Source organism: Crotalus tigris, unplaced genomic scaffold, assembly GCF_016545835.1.
Source record: "Crotalus tigris isolate CLP2741 ecotype Arizona unplaced genomic scaffold, ASM1654583v1 scf7180000023830.6690815, whole genome shotgun sequence".
NCBI lineage: Eukaryota > Metazoa > Chordata > Lepidosauria > Squamata > Viperidae > Crotalus > Crotalus tigris.
The window spans coordinates 4,140,068-4,156,719 of record NW_024100214.1 but is presented as its reverse complement, the minus strand read 5'-3'; the positions used below and the strand labels follow the sequence as shown (position 1 = coordinate 4,156,719).

Genomic DNA, 16,652 nt, shown 5'->3' with positions numbered 1-16,652 from the left:
TAAGATAGAAAAATGTGGGTTAGACAGCGTCATCACCAGATTGATTCATCAGCTAGGTGACCGGTCGTACTCCACGTGTGGTCCTCAATGGAACTGCATCTGCATCTACATGGAGGGAAGTGTGTAGTGGGGTGCCTCAGGGCTCTGTTCTGGGCCTAGTGCTCTTCAACATCATCAGTGATTTGAATGAGGGGATAGATGGGGAACTCATCAAATTTGCAGACGGCACCAAGCTGGCAGGAATAGCCAACATTCCAGAATATAGGCTTAAGATATAGAAGGATCTTGACAGACTTGAACACTGGGCGCTATCTAACAAAATGAAATTCAGTGGTGAAAAAAGTAAGGTTCTACATTTTGGCAAGAAAGACCAAATACACAGGTGCAGTATAGGTGGCACCTTGCTCAATAGTAGTAATTGTGAGAGGGACCTCGGAGTCCTAGTTGACAATCACTTAAATATAAGCCAGCAGTGTGCTGCAGCTGCCAAAAAAGCCAACACAGTACTTGGCTGCATTAACAGAGGGATAGAATCAAGATCACGTGAAGTGTTAATACCACTCTATAATGCCTTGGTAAGGCCACACTTGGAATACTCTATCCAGTTTTGGTCACCACGATGTAAAAAAGATGTTGAGACTCTAGAAAGAGTACAGAGAAGAGCAACAAAGATGATTAGGGGACTGGAGGCTAAAACATATAAGGAACGGTTGCTGGAATTGGTTATATCTAATTTAACGAAGAGAAGGACGAAGGGGGACATGATAGCAGTGTTCCAGTATCTCAGGGGCTGCCACAAAGAAGAGGGAGTCAAGCTATTTGGCAGGATAAGAAGCAACAGGTGGAAACTAACCAAAGAGAGAAGCAACCTAGAACTAAGGAGAAACATATAAGGAACGATTGCTGGAATTGAATATGTCTAGTTTAATGAAGAGAAGGACTAGGGTGACATGATAGCAGTCCTATATGTCAGAGGTTGCCACAAAGAAGAGGGAGTCAGGCTATTCTCCAAAGCACCTGAAGGCAGGATAAGAAGCAATGGATGGGAAAAAAATCAAGGAAAGACGCATCCTAGAACTAAGGAGAAACTTCTGACAGTTAGAACAATTAATCAGTGAAACAACCTGCCTCCAGAAGTTGTGAATGCTCCAACACTGGAAGTTTTTAAGAAGAAACTGGATAGCCATTTGTCTGAAATGGTATAGGGTTCCTGCCTGAGCAGGGGGCTGGATTAGAAGACCTCCAAGATCCCTTCCAACTCTATTATTATTATTATTACTACTACTAGTAGTAGTAATCCTTATCAAAGTTACGCGATGAACGTCCCTTAGTGCTTATGAGCAAGTTCCGAAGTTACAAATATTGCAGCACCATGGCAGTTGTTTGCCCTTACGAGTGACCACAGTGGCTCTGCAACATTCACCCTGGTTATTCCCTCCCTCCCCATACCTGCCCCAGGTCTCCCTAGGCACCAGGCCTTCAATACTCACCCTGCGAAGATTGAGATTCTTCGTTTCCTTGGCTGCTCCAGACCCTCGGTGGAGGCCTAAAGTAATGCAAGATCACGCGAGATCTCACACTACTGATCTTGTGTGATCTCATTGTACTTTAGGCCTCTGTTCTCTGCAATAGAGAATGGAACCGAAGCTGGGGGATGCTTCCACTTGCGTTTGGAGGCTGGATAGGGGCTCCCAAAGCCTTTTCCAAGCCACTGCCGCCCGAATTTGAGGACAGGGAACACCTCCGCGGCCTGATCTGGGCTCCAGAGTAATTTTCCAAGCCCGATCGGGCTGTGGGGTGGTGGTGGTGGTGCAGAAGCGTTCGCCGGCTCCATTATACTTGTAACTCGAGGACTAACAGTAGTAGTAGTAGTAGTAGTAGTAGTAGTAATAGTAGTAGTAGTAGTAGTAGTATTTAGAATACAAATGAAAGTAAGAAAAGATGGTTTTTGGACTTCTGGGTGACTGTGTTATTTGTTTGTTTTTCATTTTGAATAATGTGGACAATCAGGTTTAACTTGTATAAGATATTTAGCAGCCAGTAATTCAAACCAATGAGGATTTCTGAAAGTTTTTATAACGTTAAAAATCTTTAAGGATATACTGTGAGCTGATTTGCAGTCATGGATAAGGTATGCAGGACAAGTAGTTGGGTGCAATATTTGTGTCTGAAGTAGAGAGGTGCTTTGCATCACACATGGGCACCTTCGCTGTACTTTTAACAACTCCTTAAAGGAGACACACCTTTTCCTGCACTCACATAATAACCACACCAGCCCTCAAAGTACAGTCATGCTATTACCATTTTCATAATGATTCTTGAAAACACAATATGGGTGTCCATGCTGAACTTTGACTGCCTTGGATCCAAATGCAGCATTATTCTAGAATTAAGCACTTATACTATGCCAATTCAGTAATTCTGTATCGTTTTCTTCAATAACTTTAAAGAAGTTATTCAAGACTCCATTCTCAAGAATTCTGTCCAAAATTTTAAAAAGATTAGAGTGTCAAGTCCTGCGGGGTTTGCCACTTACCGTGTGTGTATCTCGGTGGCCAGAACGACAGCGGCTGGCAGCAGCAACAGCCATCCCCCTTTACCTGTCTGTGATGATCGGGGCTCAGCTGAGAGGCGATTGTGGTCAGGCAGCTGGGAACCAGCTACTGCTAGTGAATCCCTTGTGGCCAGGATTTCCGGATTTGCCGGATCAGCTGTTCGGTGGTCTGCTGCACAGCTGATCGGTGCAGAAAACAGAAGATTTGAACCTCGTTTGCCTTTCTGCTACGGAACTGAGCCTGAGCCGAGCTGCTTGCTGGAGGCGGGGAACTGCTGCTGTGAGCTGGATGCTCACAATCATCGCTCCAGATGCTGGTTAGGTGGGGGGGGGGCCGGTCCGGGCAGAATCGTCTATTTCAGTGTTTCTCAACCTTGACAATTTTAAGGCATGTGGACTTCAACTCCCAGAATTCCACAGCCAGCCCAGTGTTGACTTTGTTTTTGCGATTGCTTTGCATCTCGTACGCCAAAGTGTGCCTGAATAAACCAGGTTTCCTTTGATCCTGACATATCTGTTTTCTGTTGGGCTCAGGCCTGGGTTTGGGACTTTTGACATAGAGCATAATCCCACATACTGTATGTACATGAAGGGCTCTTCTATCTAAGATGGTGCTGGTTCAAGCCATTTACTTTCTGAATTAAAGCTGGAATGGCACTCCTTCCACTGAATCAATTCCTCCTGAAGTTGTTTCCATGAATCTGTCTAGCACATTTTTTCCATAAAGTCAATTGAGCATGGGAAAAAGAATGAAATCTGTTTTTATTAGATATTTATTCATTTATTTTTATTTATTACATTTATTTGCACCTGTCTCGCCATGGAGCTATTCTTAAGCTATTATGTTCCATATTTTTCTAACTGATATAATGTTCCCAGATATACTAGAGTTCTATTACATTTGGATCCTAAAATCTGTCCTTCCAATCAAAGTGATAAATCTGAATATTCCAAAGTTCCCTGTGTTGGAAAATTGACACCAATTGTTGGCTTCCAGTATTTAATAACTTGACAATAAATATTGATGAGATAGTTCCGGATTGGGAAAACTGAATTGTCCCTGATTAATTGGTAATTACACTTTTTGTAAAGGTGTTCTTGGAATCGAACAACTCCATAAAATGTTCTGTGTCACTTGAGATTAATAAATGTCTTCTTTGTGTAGGAGAACTATGGTTTTGAAAAGATTGAAGTACGAGATAATGGTGATGGGATTAAGGCAGTTGATGTTCCTGTGATGGCAATGAAGCACTACACATCAAAAATAAGCTCTTCGGAGGACCTTGAAAGCTTGAGCACATACGGTTTTCGTGGCGAAGCTCTGGGCTCCATTTGTAGCATATCACAGGTAAAAGGCTATATACAGTTACAGGTGTTTGGGTCTCTACCTGCAATTCTGCATAAGTGAAACATTAACCCTTTTGATTTTAATGTATCCAGAATCCAGATAGCCTTATTGGGAGAGTATATCTGCTGGGGTTTGTACGTACGGTCCCACTTCTTTCTAACTAGGGTGTCTGCAGAGAGTTATCTGCAGGGGGTGTTCAAAAATGACAAGATAATGGTCACAGCCCTGCCTGCAAAGTTGACACATGTATGAAAAGGAACATGTATGAAAAGGAACTTGGGGCACACGGTTACATTTCCATCTTGGCTGTTTTAACTCCAGTTATTGATGACATCCATGCTCCTAACTTTTTTTTGGGGGGGGGATGTAAATTTATGAAGAGGATACAGGTTTTGCCCAGTGGTTAAGTAGAAAACTTGAGAAGAAGGCATTGCTGAATTCTGACTGCAATGATCAGATGCTAATTGAGAAAATACAAAATAAACCTTGTTTTGTTTTTTTTTTTCTAAAAAAAACACACTGCTCATCTCCCAAATTTTGTTCAGTTATTTTCAGAGTAGGCTGTCTGAAATTCAAGGAGGAACAAAATCCCAATATACACAATATACTGGGTTTTCCTTCTTCCTTCCTTTCTTTTTTTCTTTCATTATCGATTTTTCTACAACTTGACATGTTTTTCCGGGGAGGCAACTTTGATGAATGTTTGCCAGAACAAAAGCAGTTTGCATACAGCTGCTTCGTGAGTCTTGCTGAACTTTAGTGAAATAAGAAAAAAGCAGCTCTGTTCAAGCCGAATAAGCCCTACCTGCATTTCCATTTTAAAAACTTCAGCAAAGAACAGAAAGGGACAATTTTTGCTTAGTTAAAAAAAAAAAAATTTGAAAAGTCGGTGGGACAAAAGAGAGAAAAGTCAACAGCAAACAAGCCAAGCAAGTTAACATACAAAGAGGCTAGGACAATAATAGCAACTGTTATCATGAACTGCATCAAGGGCACATGATCATAGGCAAAGTGCATATGTGCCAAGCAGCTAACCAAGCCAAGATAGATAATGTTTTGAAAAGACACTTTTTTTTTTTTTTTTTTTTGGCTTGTTGGCCTTGGGTGTATTTGGACAGGCTGTGAATGCTTTTTTGTATGTCAGGTTTTCGGAGTAGTTTTAAATGTTCCAATTCTCTTCATTTTCAAAGGCATCCTAAAATTTGAGCACAATACAATGCACAAGAATGGAATTGTACATCTAAGTATGACAAGCCAACATAAAAATGCTTTTTACATTTACAATCTGCATAACCATCTAGCAACACATTTGTATATAAACTGAAGCACAGTACAGTTTCAAACAGAAGAGGAATATTAAAAGATCCTTATTCAGAGGCAGAAAACTGTATTTCTTGTAGGATCAATAATCATTGTTGACGCTCCATAAGTTGGTATTTAGAAGTCTATTGCTTCTGCTCCTAGAAGACTCATAAAACAATTAGATCTTGTGTGTGATTTGAGGATTACTTGACTTGTGGCAATACTTTGAAACATCAAAGTACTTATTTTCTCCTTAAAATCAAATGAGGCTGTTTCAAAGCGGAATGGAACCTTTAGGCTCCCACCATTGGCCATGCCCGCTTCACCTCCAACCATTCTCCTCAGCCCATTCACTGCCAGGTTTCTTCCTTCTCTGGCCCTCCCCCAGCGATTCTCCCTGGCCCTCCGCCCCTCACCCTTCGACCCAGCCCATTCACCCAGACACAGTTTGTCCCTGGTGTTTCACTCCATAGGACAAGAAGCCGCCAGCCAATCAGGTGGCAGGCAGCAATGATGGTGCTGGGAAGAGTGACTGAGGGGCTGCAAGGGGGATGTGATTGGTGACAGATTACAGGAGAGAGCAAGATCTGCAGGAGGGGTGGCAGGCAAATGCTGCTTGCGCCCAGCTGCTGGGAGTGCCTAGAGGGGGTGGCAGACCATCGGCGGTAAGCGCAGCTGCTGGGAGTGCCTGGGGAGGCAGCCCATTCAGTTTTAGGCCAGAGTCCAGCTATAGAGGCAACAGCAGTGGAAAGAGTTTAAAATGGGAAGCCCCCACCCACTGCAGCATTGTCCATGGCAGCAATTTTCACCCCCACCCCCACCATTGCCTTTTACATGTCCAGAAGATAAATCTGTCAAAATGCCTTCTCTTAATGATTTTTACTCTTCTAGGAACAATCATTATTGATTATCATGATATTGTAAACCACACAGAGTTGTTGAGATTTGGGGAGATACAAGTTTAATAAATAACAATTCATCATCATCATGGTTTGTGAGAATTAAATAGGTAATAGAATGTCCATATATCTTTTCCTAAATACTTGACATTAGATTCTTTATTGTTAGGTTTCTATTACAACAAGGACAGCTGCTGATGATTTTAGCACCCAGTACAATTTTGATATAAGCGGTCATATAATTTCTCAGAAGCCATCTCATCTTGGAACAGGTATGGCTTTTAGTCACTTTATATTACTCTCTATCTTTGAATCATTAGTTCATGGCTATGAGTCCCTGTGATTTTTCTGCTTCAGATAACAGAACAACAATTGGATAACATTTTAAAATTTGAACTGATAATTAAAATTGTGATTTTCAGAATAACAAGACTAGATGAGTCAGACATGAAAAATCAAAACACACACCAAACTGAGATTTTACTGATGAGGTGTACTCATATACACTCAACATATATAACTCTTTATAAAATATAAAATTGGGTTCTAGACACGAAGGATTCTGCAATGAAAAATTCAGCACAAGGAAAACTACAGCAAAGGATCAGGTGTGCCCTCGAGGTTGTGTTAAATAGGAAAGCAACTTCTGATTGTTTCAGTCATATATAGTCTCGGATAAACCTGATTAACTATGCAACAGAAATGATTGTTTTAAATAGGAATCAAAATTGTAGAGTTGGAAGAGATCTCAAGGTTGATCTAGTCTAATTGTTCAGCATTCGTGCTTTCACTATCTACACTTAAGAATAATGTCTGACTATTTCTTCTTATGTTTTCAGTTCTCTGAATAAAACTATTATTTTATTTTCTAACTTTTTATTTCCAAGAAATGCCACACAGCTCAAAATGGAAGATGGTAGATTGTTTTCCTCTATCCAGAGGCTTTACATTCCAGAATCACTGCATTTCTCGAGGGGCTTAAATTTAACATTAGTTAAAGCATTTAGAGAAAACCTCTGAATTTATGGCATCAAAGTGATGAAAAGGGTCAGTCTTCTTTGAAATTTTAGTGACTTATGGATTACAAAATTTGAGAATCTCTCCTTATTTGCATTGTTATACCTTGCTGTGTTTTTTAACTTTGTTGCAATAATACAGCTTTTAGCAATAGCAACAGCACTTAGACTTATATATTGCTTCATAGTACTTTACAGAACTTTCTAAGCAGTTTACCGACCTCGGAAGGATGGAAGGCTTGAGCCAGTCAGGAACAAACTCCTGGCAGCGGGCAGAGTAAGCCTGTGCAATACTGCATTCTAACCACTGCACTACCATAGCTCTTTTTGGTATACCTTAACAACAACTACTTAGATATTTTTCAATTTAAAGACCTAAAAGGACAAATTATCATCAGAACTGATTGATGAAGCCAAGGTCAAAGTCTGTAGATGCTGTTGTTAAAGAGACCTATCAACATGGGTTTCTTCCTGCCGTATTTCCCCAGCCCAAGCACTTCTGACTAAACAATCTTGTTTTATCCAAATCTAGTACAAAGCAGCATTATTTCGTTATATGTACAGGTAATCCTTATTTAGCAACTGCCTCATTTAACAGCCATTCACAGTTACGACACTGATGAAATAGTAACTTTGTGACCAATCTTCATATTTATGACCTTCCTAGGTCTGTAAAACAAAAGAAAGCTGAAGTAAGATTATAAATACAGTCGCAGTTTCAGTTAGGACCACTTCGTTTAACAACCAGGTTGTCAGTCCCAATTGTGATTGCTAAATGAAGACCATCTGTATGGTGTGTCTCTATAAGCCAAAATGAAACACTGTCAGTGACTGTATATATAACAGTGTTCTAGGGATTGAATTCTAGACTTCTTTTTTTCTTGCTTTTCTGAGCGAACAGATATTTGGCTGTTCATTTTGAGGTCATATAAAGCAACTGGTAAAAAATTGTATTATATAATTGTGTAAAAATTGTGATTACATAACCGCAGGGCACAGCAACCCTTGTACATCCAAGCCAGTTTGCAAGCAACCAAATTGTGGTCATGGAACCACAGGAGTGGTTCAGTGGTCATGACTTTGTGGACAAGTAATAAGCCACTTTTTCAGTTCTGTTGTAAGTTCTAGCCATCATTAAATGAATGGTCGTAAGTTGAGAATTACCTGTAAATCTTTCAGTGATATAATCTTATGGTAGTATAGTTTTATTTGGTTTACATACACAAACACCAATGCAGAAAAGTCCTGCAGCATATTTTTTTATTTTTATGTAAGAAAACTTATATCACTGTCCACCTCACTCTCAGTGACTCCGGGCAATTTAAAAGAATAAAAGGATGTATGAATAGAATTGAAAGAACATTTCTGTAAGTTAATTTTCTTTGCTTTTTTTCTCACTTGCTCTTCTTGGTAGGGACAACTGTAACAGTTCAAAAGCTGTTCAAGAATCTGCCTGTAAGAAAACAGTTTTATTCTACTGATAAGAAATGTAAGGAAGAAATGAAAAAAACTCAGAAGCTGTTGATGGCATATGGCATTATAAAACCAGAACTGAGAATAATGTTTACACATAACAAGGTAATAATTTTATAAAATTGCTGCTTCTCATAATCAAAATCTGCTTTTGCTTTTCAATAAAGGATCCTGCCATAATCTCTGCATGGTTATCTCAAAGACAAGAGTGACATCTAATGGACAGATGAAATTTATTAAAATATTGGATGTTTCTACTTTTGCAAAAATACTTATTTTTTATATACGTATGTTTGTGTGTCCCAAAGGTGCTTTTTTTCAGGAGGCAATTGGACTTTCTTGTGTTTCTTTTGAAGACATTTCGCTTCTCATCCAAGAAGCTTCTTCAGCTCTGACTAGATCAGTGGTTCTCAACCTTTTTAATGCCACGACCCCCCAACCAGTCGTAAGTCGAGGATTACTCAACCGGTCATAAGTCGAGGACTACTCAACTGCTGCAGCACCATTTGCAGAATGGGACTTTTGGCGGGCTCAGCAGGGCAGAGACAGCCTGGACAATTCCTATTGGCTTTTGAAAGCCAATAGAATTAGACTCTATTCAAGAGAGTCTATTCTATTGGCTTTCAAAAGCCAATAGTATAAAAGGGAGTAGCACAGCTAAGGAAAAGGGGGGAAAAAGTGGCGGACTGTGTTGTTTGGTGACCCCTGTGAAATGGTCGTTCGACCCCAAATGGGGTCCTGACCCACAGGTTGAGAACCACTGGACTAGATGGTGGGGAGTGGAAGGATTTTTATTGCTTGCAGACAGATAGTCATTTGCATTCCTTTAGAAAGTCATTGAAACCATTTTGAAGGTTTACCTGTGTCCTCGGGGTAACCTGAGAAGTGCAAATGTGTGTGGAGTCTTCCTGGCTGCAGGATGTTTTCTTCCCTAGGTCCCTTCGCTGTTGAAAACAGGCACAGGCTACTGGGGATGAGTCTGTGCTGTCTGAATCTCAAACTAAAGCACAAATGGTTCCTGTGATCTGCAATATTTTCTGGAAATCCGTTCATAGCCTCTCACCATTCGAAGGGTGTTCATCCTGTTGGGAGGAACTCCCCCGTTCGGTTCTTCCAGCCGGGATTCTCCTTGACGGCACAGTGCAGAAGAAATAGATCGTGAAGCCAGCTACCAGAAAGAGGTTTTATTTCGAGGATCAGCGTTGAGTGACAATTCAGCTCGAGTCCCCGGCTAGCTAGACAGAGTGATCTTTAAACAGGGGTTTTTATACCCTTTTGTGGTTTCCAAACTTGTCATTTCTGATTGGTAACAAACTTACCATTTCTAATTGGTGAGTTAAAATTTGTCTTTCTTGATTTGCTGGTTTGTGACTATTGTTAGTTCCTTTTTCTTGCCTAAAAGGTGTTAATTACTTTTATTGTTGTGTCTTGATTGCTGCTAGCTGGTTCCTCATTGTGTGTGTCAAGTGTTTGCTGTTTTAGCCTCAGGCTGCTGTTGACCCAGTTTAGTTGGGGTGTTCCTAGATTATTTCTTAATTGGGCTGGGGAGGGGGTGTCCAACTCTCATCAATCCCAAAGTGCATAGCTAAATGTCTATGGAGGTTCTCAAGTCATCCAGGTATAGTTGTCCCAAAGGTGCTTTTTTCAGAAGGAAAATGGACTTTCTTGTGTTTCTTTTGAAGACTTCACTTCTCATCCAAGAATCTTCTTTAGCTCTGACTAGATAGTGGGTAATGGAAGGATTTATGTTGTTTGCAGACAGATAGTCATTTGCATTCCTTTAGAGCAAACTGCCGGCCCGTGGGACGGTTTCATCATACGGAGGCCGTGCCCACCCCAGCTCTGGCAATGCAAAAAAAGTCACACTATGTCGCGACACATCACATGATTGTAGCAAGTTTGACACCCGTGCTTTCGAGAGTCACTGAAAACATTTCGGAGGTTTACCTGTGTCCTCAGGATAACCTGAGAAGTGCAAATGTGTGTGGAGCCTTCCTGGCTACAGGAAAAAAGCATCTTTGGGACAACCATACCTGGATGACTGGGAATCTCCATAAATATGTTTGTGTATATTTAGTTTTTTAAAAAAATCAGGTAATATTCTTTAATGAGAAAGAAATATGATCCTGGGAAGATCATGTGCATTTACTGAGACCCAAAGCGGGCTAAATGAATCCAATTAACAATTGTTTAGAGATATTTGCTGCAATGGAAAGTTACCCCCCCCCTCCCCTGTCAGATTGCTTATTTTACCTTCAACTAATTTGTTCATGGCCCAAGTTGATTTCACATGAGATGATCCTGCAGAAAAAGTTACACCTCTGAACGCAGTTAAAAAGAAAAAAAGCACAAATATTTCTGCACATTGTTGGGGATATAACTTTCACTTTTGACCCAAGTTAGAGTCAAAATACAAGATGCATTCATAGCCTTTAGGGGTAAACTGAGGAGAAACGTATAGTTCTTGAAAATCAAACCTAAAACATAGATTACATATATGGGGTTTTGGCCACAAATTTAGGAAGTGTGTAACATACACTACCAGGCAGTGCAAGTTTATCAGCAGTCAAACAAACATTGCAGAAGGACCCAGGAGGACACATAACGATAGACATGGGATGACTAATACAGAAACGGAAACTAGAATAGGCCCCTCTCCCACTTCTATCAAAGAGAGAGGAAAGAATATCCACAAAGAAAACAACACTTGGTTTGATAGAGGTGACCATTATAACCTCAGTTTACAGACCAACCAGGTTACCTTGAAAATCTACCAGGCAATGCTTGATCATCTTGTTTTCTTTCCCCCCCCCCCCCCCCGAATTTCTTGAAATAGATCCAGACAACATAATCTTATATTTGTAGCCATTTCCTTTATTTTCACCAATGCATCCTTTTTTTAAAAAAAAAATTATGGCTTCAGTTAAGGAAGAAATAAAATAGCTAAATGTTGTTTCTTGCCAATGCTGTAGGAGCAACCCCTAGAATAGTAAGAAGAAGATAGTTTTGTAATAGCAGCCAACATTTACCATAAATAATTGTAGTGTCATGAAATTGGAGATATTTTCACAGGTGATCTGAGCAAAAGATAAAATAATTTTTATTTAGATTGTTGTCGTTGATCTCAGCCTGTTTACTGTTTTTTTCTTCTTAACATGGCTATTGAAAGCATAGTTTTAAAACTTTAACACAAGAGGTCGCTCATTAGCTGTGGCTCTAATTAGAACAAAACAAAACAAATAGCCAGAATAGACTTTTAAGTAACAAATTCATTTAATTATTATGGAGGGAGGGCCTTTGCATTTTGTGATGTTCACTACCATCATTTTGTACAGATACAATAAACTGATCTGAATAAAAGATAACAAGTTTTGGTTGTTTAAAAGCACATTTAGACTGTTCTTTACATTTTATTTTTATTTTATTCGAGTACTCAGGTTTATATATTCTTTGTTTATGCTCTTTTCTCCCAAAGTTTAAAGGACATTGTCTTAGCTTTTCATTTTTTGCTTTATTAAGTGACACTTTTACATGGGTGCATCTATACATTTATAGGATAGAAGATAATATATAGATCTTACTAGATAAGATAGAGGATGGTATAAAAGGCTGAAATTAGCCATCTAAATGAATAACTAGAGTAGTATGAAGGTTGGAGATTATGGATAATCTTGAAATGTTTTTGAAATTGGTAGCTTAGGAGTTTATATTGGTATAATGAAAAAAGTTTGTAGTTGCAATATAGGACTCATGGAAATCTGTTAGTTTGTGTACATTCTAATGCTGAATCCATCTTTATGTAGAAAGAAGTGAAATAGCTGGTTGGAAATGAAAGGAAAAAATGTTAGACAAGATATTACAGTTAATGTTTCTAAATCTGAAATTCTATTTTAAGTGTCAAGCTCTAGGGAAATCAGGAGATCCAGGCAGTTTAAATGGATATAAAGATTTATTGCAAGCTTAAGCGCTTTACAGGAATCTGAACTAACAGTCAAAGCAGTTTGGCAGTAGATAAGGAATGCAAAGTGGACTGGACTTAGATCTCTTGGGCACAAAGGGACTCATGACTGATGACACGTTTGACCCCTCCCTTGGACTCAGCCTGGTCATCTCCTACATCAAGCCTTGGAATGTTTGAAACTTTGAATTAAGTTTACCCTTTGAATGTTATTGTAAACTCTTTCATCACGTGACAGAAAAGCCATCCAAACTTTTTACTATGTTATGAACATGTCTCTCAATTTCTGATACACAGGCATGTTTGTAGCCACAGAATTATCATGAACAAAACTGAGGCATTGGTGTAATATAGTGATTGGTAGTAACTCACTATTGCAGAAGTACAAAAGTATTTAGGGAAAAGTATGGAATTGTGCTGGGGCAGCTCATTGGACATTATACATTATATAATTATATATATGCAGCACACATGGATTGCCAACTGACAACAACAAAATGGAAAAATAGTTGAGCTAGGGAACGGAATGGATTGGAGTATAACGTTGAATTGGATATAGCTGACCAACTAAAAGTAGAGCCAACTGTAGTGGAATAAAGAACCAGTAAGTAGACTGACTCTTTCTAATGAGTAGACAGACTCTTTAATTCCTCTCTGGATAAACTGCTTTTCAGCTATTAGGAACATTTGGATCGACAGACCTGAAAACCCCGGGTGAGTTTCCTTCATTTTTTAGTGAAAGAGGTTTTAAATATAAGTTTAAAGATTTTTAAAAAGACTTCAGAATAAACAGCCAAAGAATCATTAGAACTTTGATTTTGGAAAGTTACAAATAGAATAAGGGTCCAGATGGATTTGAAATAAAAATTTGGAAAGAAAATAAAAATAAAAGAAAACTTTTATTTTTAGTTTGTATTACTTTTTTATCATTGTAATTTTTAATAAAATTACCAATAAAAAGATATAGCTGACTGTTTAATATAATTAGTCATCCTTAGGGAGTTGGGTAGTCATATAAATATTCTAAATAAATAAATAGTGAATAGAGCATGCCACACTTCATTATTGCATTGTATCTCATTCTACTGTTCTAAAAATGGCTCTGAACTTTCCTCTTGCATATAATGCTTTCATCACATGGTAAATCATATGGTAAATTAATTTATGATATATTAACATATATTTAGCCTCTTTTGGAATCTTGTCAGGTATGTAATGTCCTATAGAAATTTGGCTATGCGTTTATAGCACTGTCATTGTTTCTGGAGATACATGTGGACTTTACAGTAAATATGTATTTTCTACAAACATATTAGGAACATTGTACTGAGAATAAAACCATCATATACATAAATGTTACTATTCCCTGTAATTGGAAGCTGGAGAAATAGGTTGTTGTCGCTGGTTGATTCCAGAAATCACATATGATCTTCTGTGGCCAGCCTCCTTCTCTAAACTGTATTGAAATAATGTATAACTGTGATCTAATCACAATTGGTAGGAATTTTTCCTTATCTTTAGTGCATTAAGAACTCAAGGATACTCAAAACAGTCACTAGATCAGTGGTCCTCAACCTTTTTAATGCCGCGAGCCCCCCCAACTGGTCATAAGTTGAGGACTACTCAACCAGTCGTAAGTCGAGGACTACTCAACTGGTGCAGCACCGTTTGCAGAATGGGACTTTTGGCAGGCTCAGCAGGGCAGAGACAGCCTGGACAATTCCTATTGGATTTTGAAAGCCAATAGAATTAGACTCTATTCAAGAGAGTCTATTCTATTGGCTTTCAAAAGCCAATAGAATAAAAGGGAATAGCACAGCTAAGGAAAAGGGGGGAAAAATGGCGGACTGCATTGTTTGGCGACCCCTGTGAAATGGTCGTTCGACCCCAAATGGGGTCCCGACCCACAGGTTGAGAACCACTGCACTAGATTGATATTATTCCATATCCTATCCCTGTATTCAGTTCATTTCTGACAACTTTTTAAAGCACACTGTGTGCTTTTATACCCCCCCCCCTTTTCCCCATAGATTGAAAAACTGTAAAAGAATACCACTTGGGTTGCTTTCTTAGTAATCTTTATGTTTTCATATTATTAAACCTGAAAACTTGGGATAATTATATTTTTTTCTAAAGTGTGTTTTGTTTTGCATTAACATTAAATAATGGTTTGCTGAACAGACATCCCTTGAACTACTGCTATTTTGACATCCTAGATTGAGTTGTGTGTCATCTTTTTGTGAAGGTTTATCCTGCCAAGACATTCTTTGAATACTGATAATGTTGATACGCCTGCCAGTATGGTTATGTTAGAAAGAGGTATTTTTCTTCTTTCATCATCATGTTCCTTGAAAGCAAACTGAATAATATAATGATCACAGGGAAGTCATTTCTTACCATTTTTGTTATGGATTTTTTTTAACGTTTCTATTATTGGAACAGGATTGGGAGTATTAGATGTTTATTTCTTGCCTGTTAATGAATGTAAAAAAAAAAAAATCCTATCGTATTTTCACTACCTGGAAATTTTAGCTGCTTTTTGCCCTGTAAAGTATATGGCTTAAACTGTTTTCCCCAAACAAAAATGGGAATCTGAATTCCCATTTGTGTTTGGGGAAAACAGTTTAAATGCTTTGCCACTTAAAATATTTCAAATTAGTAAAATTACTAGAAATGCTAGCAAGGTAGATTGGGTCCACATAAGAATTGCTACTTACATTTGGTGAGTGTGAAGCAAATTGGGATTAAGTTGGAATTCTCAGTCCATTCCAAAATGGGAGCCTACGAAAAGGTATTTGTATAACTGAGTTGTCAAGACTTTTTTCCTTTTGAAATGATATAACAAATTGGCTAGCTATAACAACTGGATTTCTGATGTCATGCAGATATTTTAACACAGACGGAAATACCAAGATTTTAGCTGCTTTCTGCAGGGCCCTACTAAAATAGTGTTGTTAAAGGGAATGTTTTGCGTGAAAAAAACGATAGCACATATCTATGTGAAAAAGGAAAGAGGAAGCTTGTTTACTAGAATAGGAAAATCTTATTGATTAGCAAGTGTATGTGGAGAAGATGGACACCTGTCTACTAGGAAATGACTGAGACCAACTCATCTTACTATCTCTCAGCTGTTAAATATTTAATGTAACAGCACCAGCCCCCAACAGGTTGAATGTGAAGTGTTGACCTAAAGGTGACATTTTTGTATCCTGTTACCAGTTCCTTCAGTCATCTTGTTTCTCATCCATCACATTTTTCAAACGGCAGCATAGCATTTACAGGAGAAAATTATATTAGCTGCTTGTACATATAGTAGTAGGTTTAATGTAAAATGTGAAAACGCGGGTCTTCAGACCTTGTGGGGTATATCGATTATTTTAAAATCCTGTGGGAAAGAACAAACGTCATTTCATCAGTGTCAAATACCATGAGAAAGAGATTTGTGGGATTTTTTCATTTTTGTATTGCCTGCTCCTGTGTTTGGTTACACAAATATTACTGTAGTTGTTGAGCATTATACTGGGGTGTCAGTTATTTTTTCTTTTTCGCATAGAAAAAGGCAAGAGGAAACACTCCTGTTACTTTTGATATTTCCTTGTTGGCTCTGATCAAGAATTGGCACTGATCAAGAACTGCCATTTGAATTTGAATTCCATTTGTATCATGTACAAATCATCTTGGAGACATCTTCTGCAGGCAGGACATAAGGGATTTTAATACCTGCCTTTTTTTTTTTTTTTTTTTTTTAGGCTAACTGGTAGATGGGTGCAAAGAGTGACAGGTAATGGATTCATAGAGGCAGAAGCTTTGAGGGTGATGAATGATACACTCTTATCACTTTCCTGCCCTCAGATAAAAAGCTAGATTGGGGATCTGGAAAGGGGTGGCATGCAAGCCAACATATTTCCTAATTCTTTGCCAGGAAGCGCCTAGAAGTGAAGTGACAGAATTGCTTAGAGTATTAGAATATTAGAAGACAAAGACTGTATATGGTCAGAGGGACATGACATATTAACATCTATATGTTATATAATGCTGCCCAAAGTAACTTTATATGGGAGATGCATATATAATTTACATACATACATACATAGTGTGGCAA

General features: G+C 38.6%; 1 protein-coding gene across 8 annotated transcripts in view; it reads left to right on the top strand.

The window, feature by feature from the left end:
* Positions 1-16,652, top strand: part of PMS1 (PMS1 homolog 1, mismatch repair system component) — a 53,071-nt gene that overhangs the window by 10,514 nt on the left and 25,905 nt on the right. For 7 of the 8 annotated variants that reach the window (XM_039322107.1, XM_039322111.1, XM_039322105.1 and 4 more), the window contains 3 exons: positions 3,720-3,902; positions 6,273-6,375; positions 8,534-8,697. In XM_039322107.1, the coding sequence (XP_039178041.1) occupies positions 3,720-3,902; positions 6,273-6,375; positions 8,534-8,697 (450 nt within the window). Of the gene's footprint in view, positions 1-3,719; positions 3,903-6,272; positions 6,376-8,533; positions 8,698-9,527; positions 9,663-16,652 lie in introns of those variants that run through there. The other variant, XM_039322112.1, reaches the window with a different exon arrangement.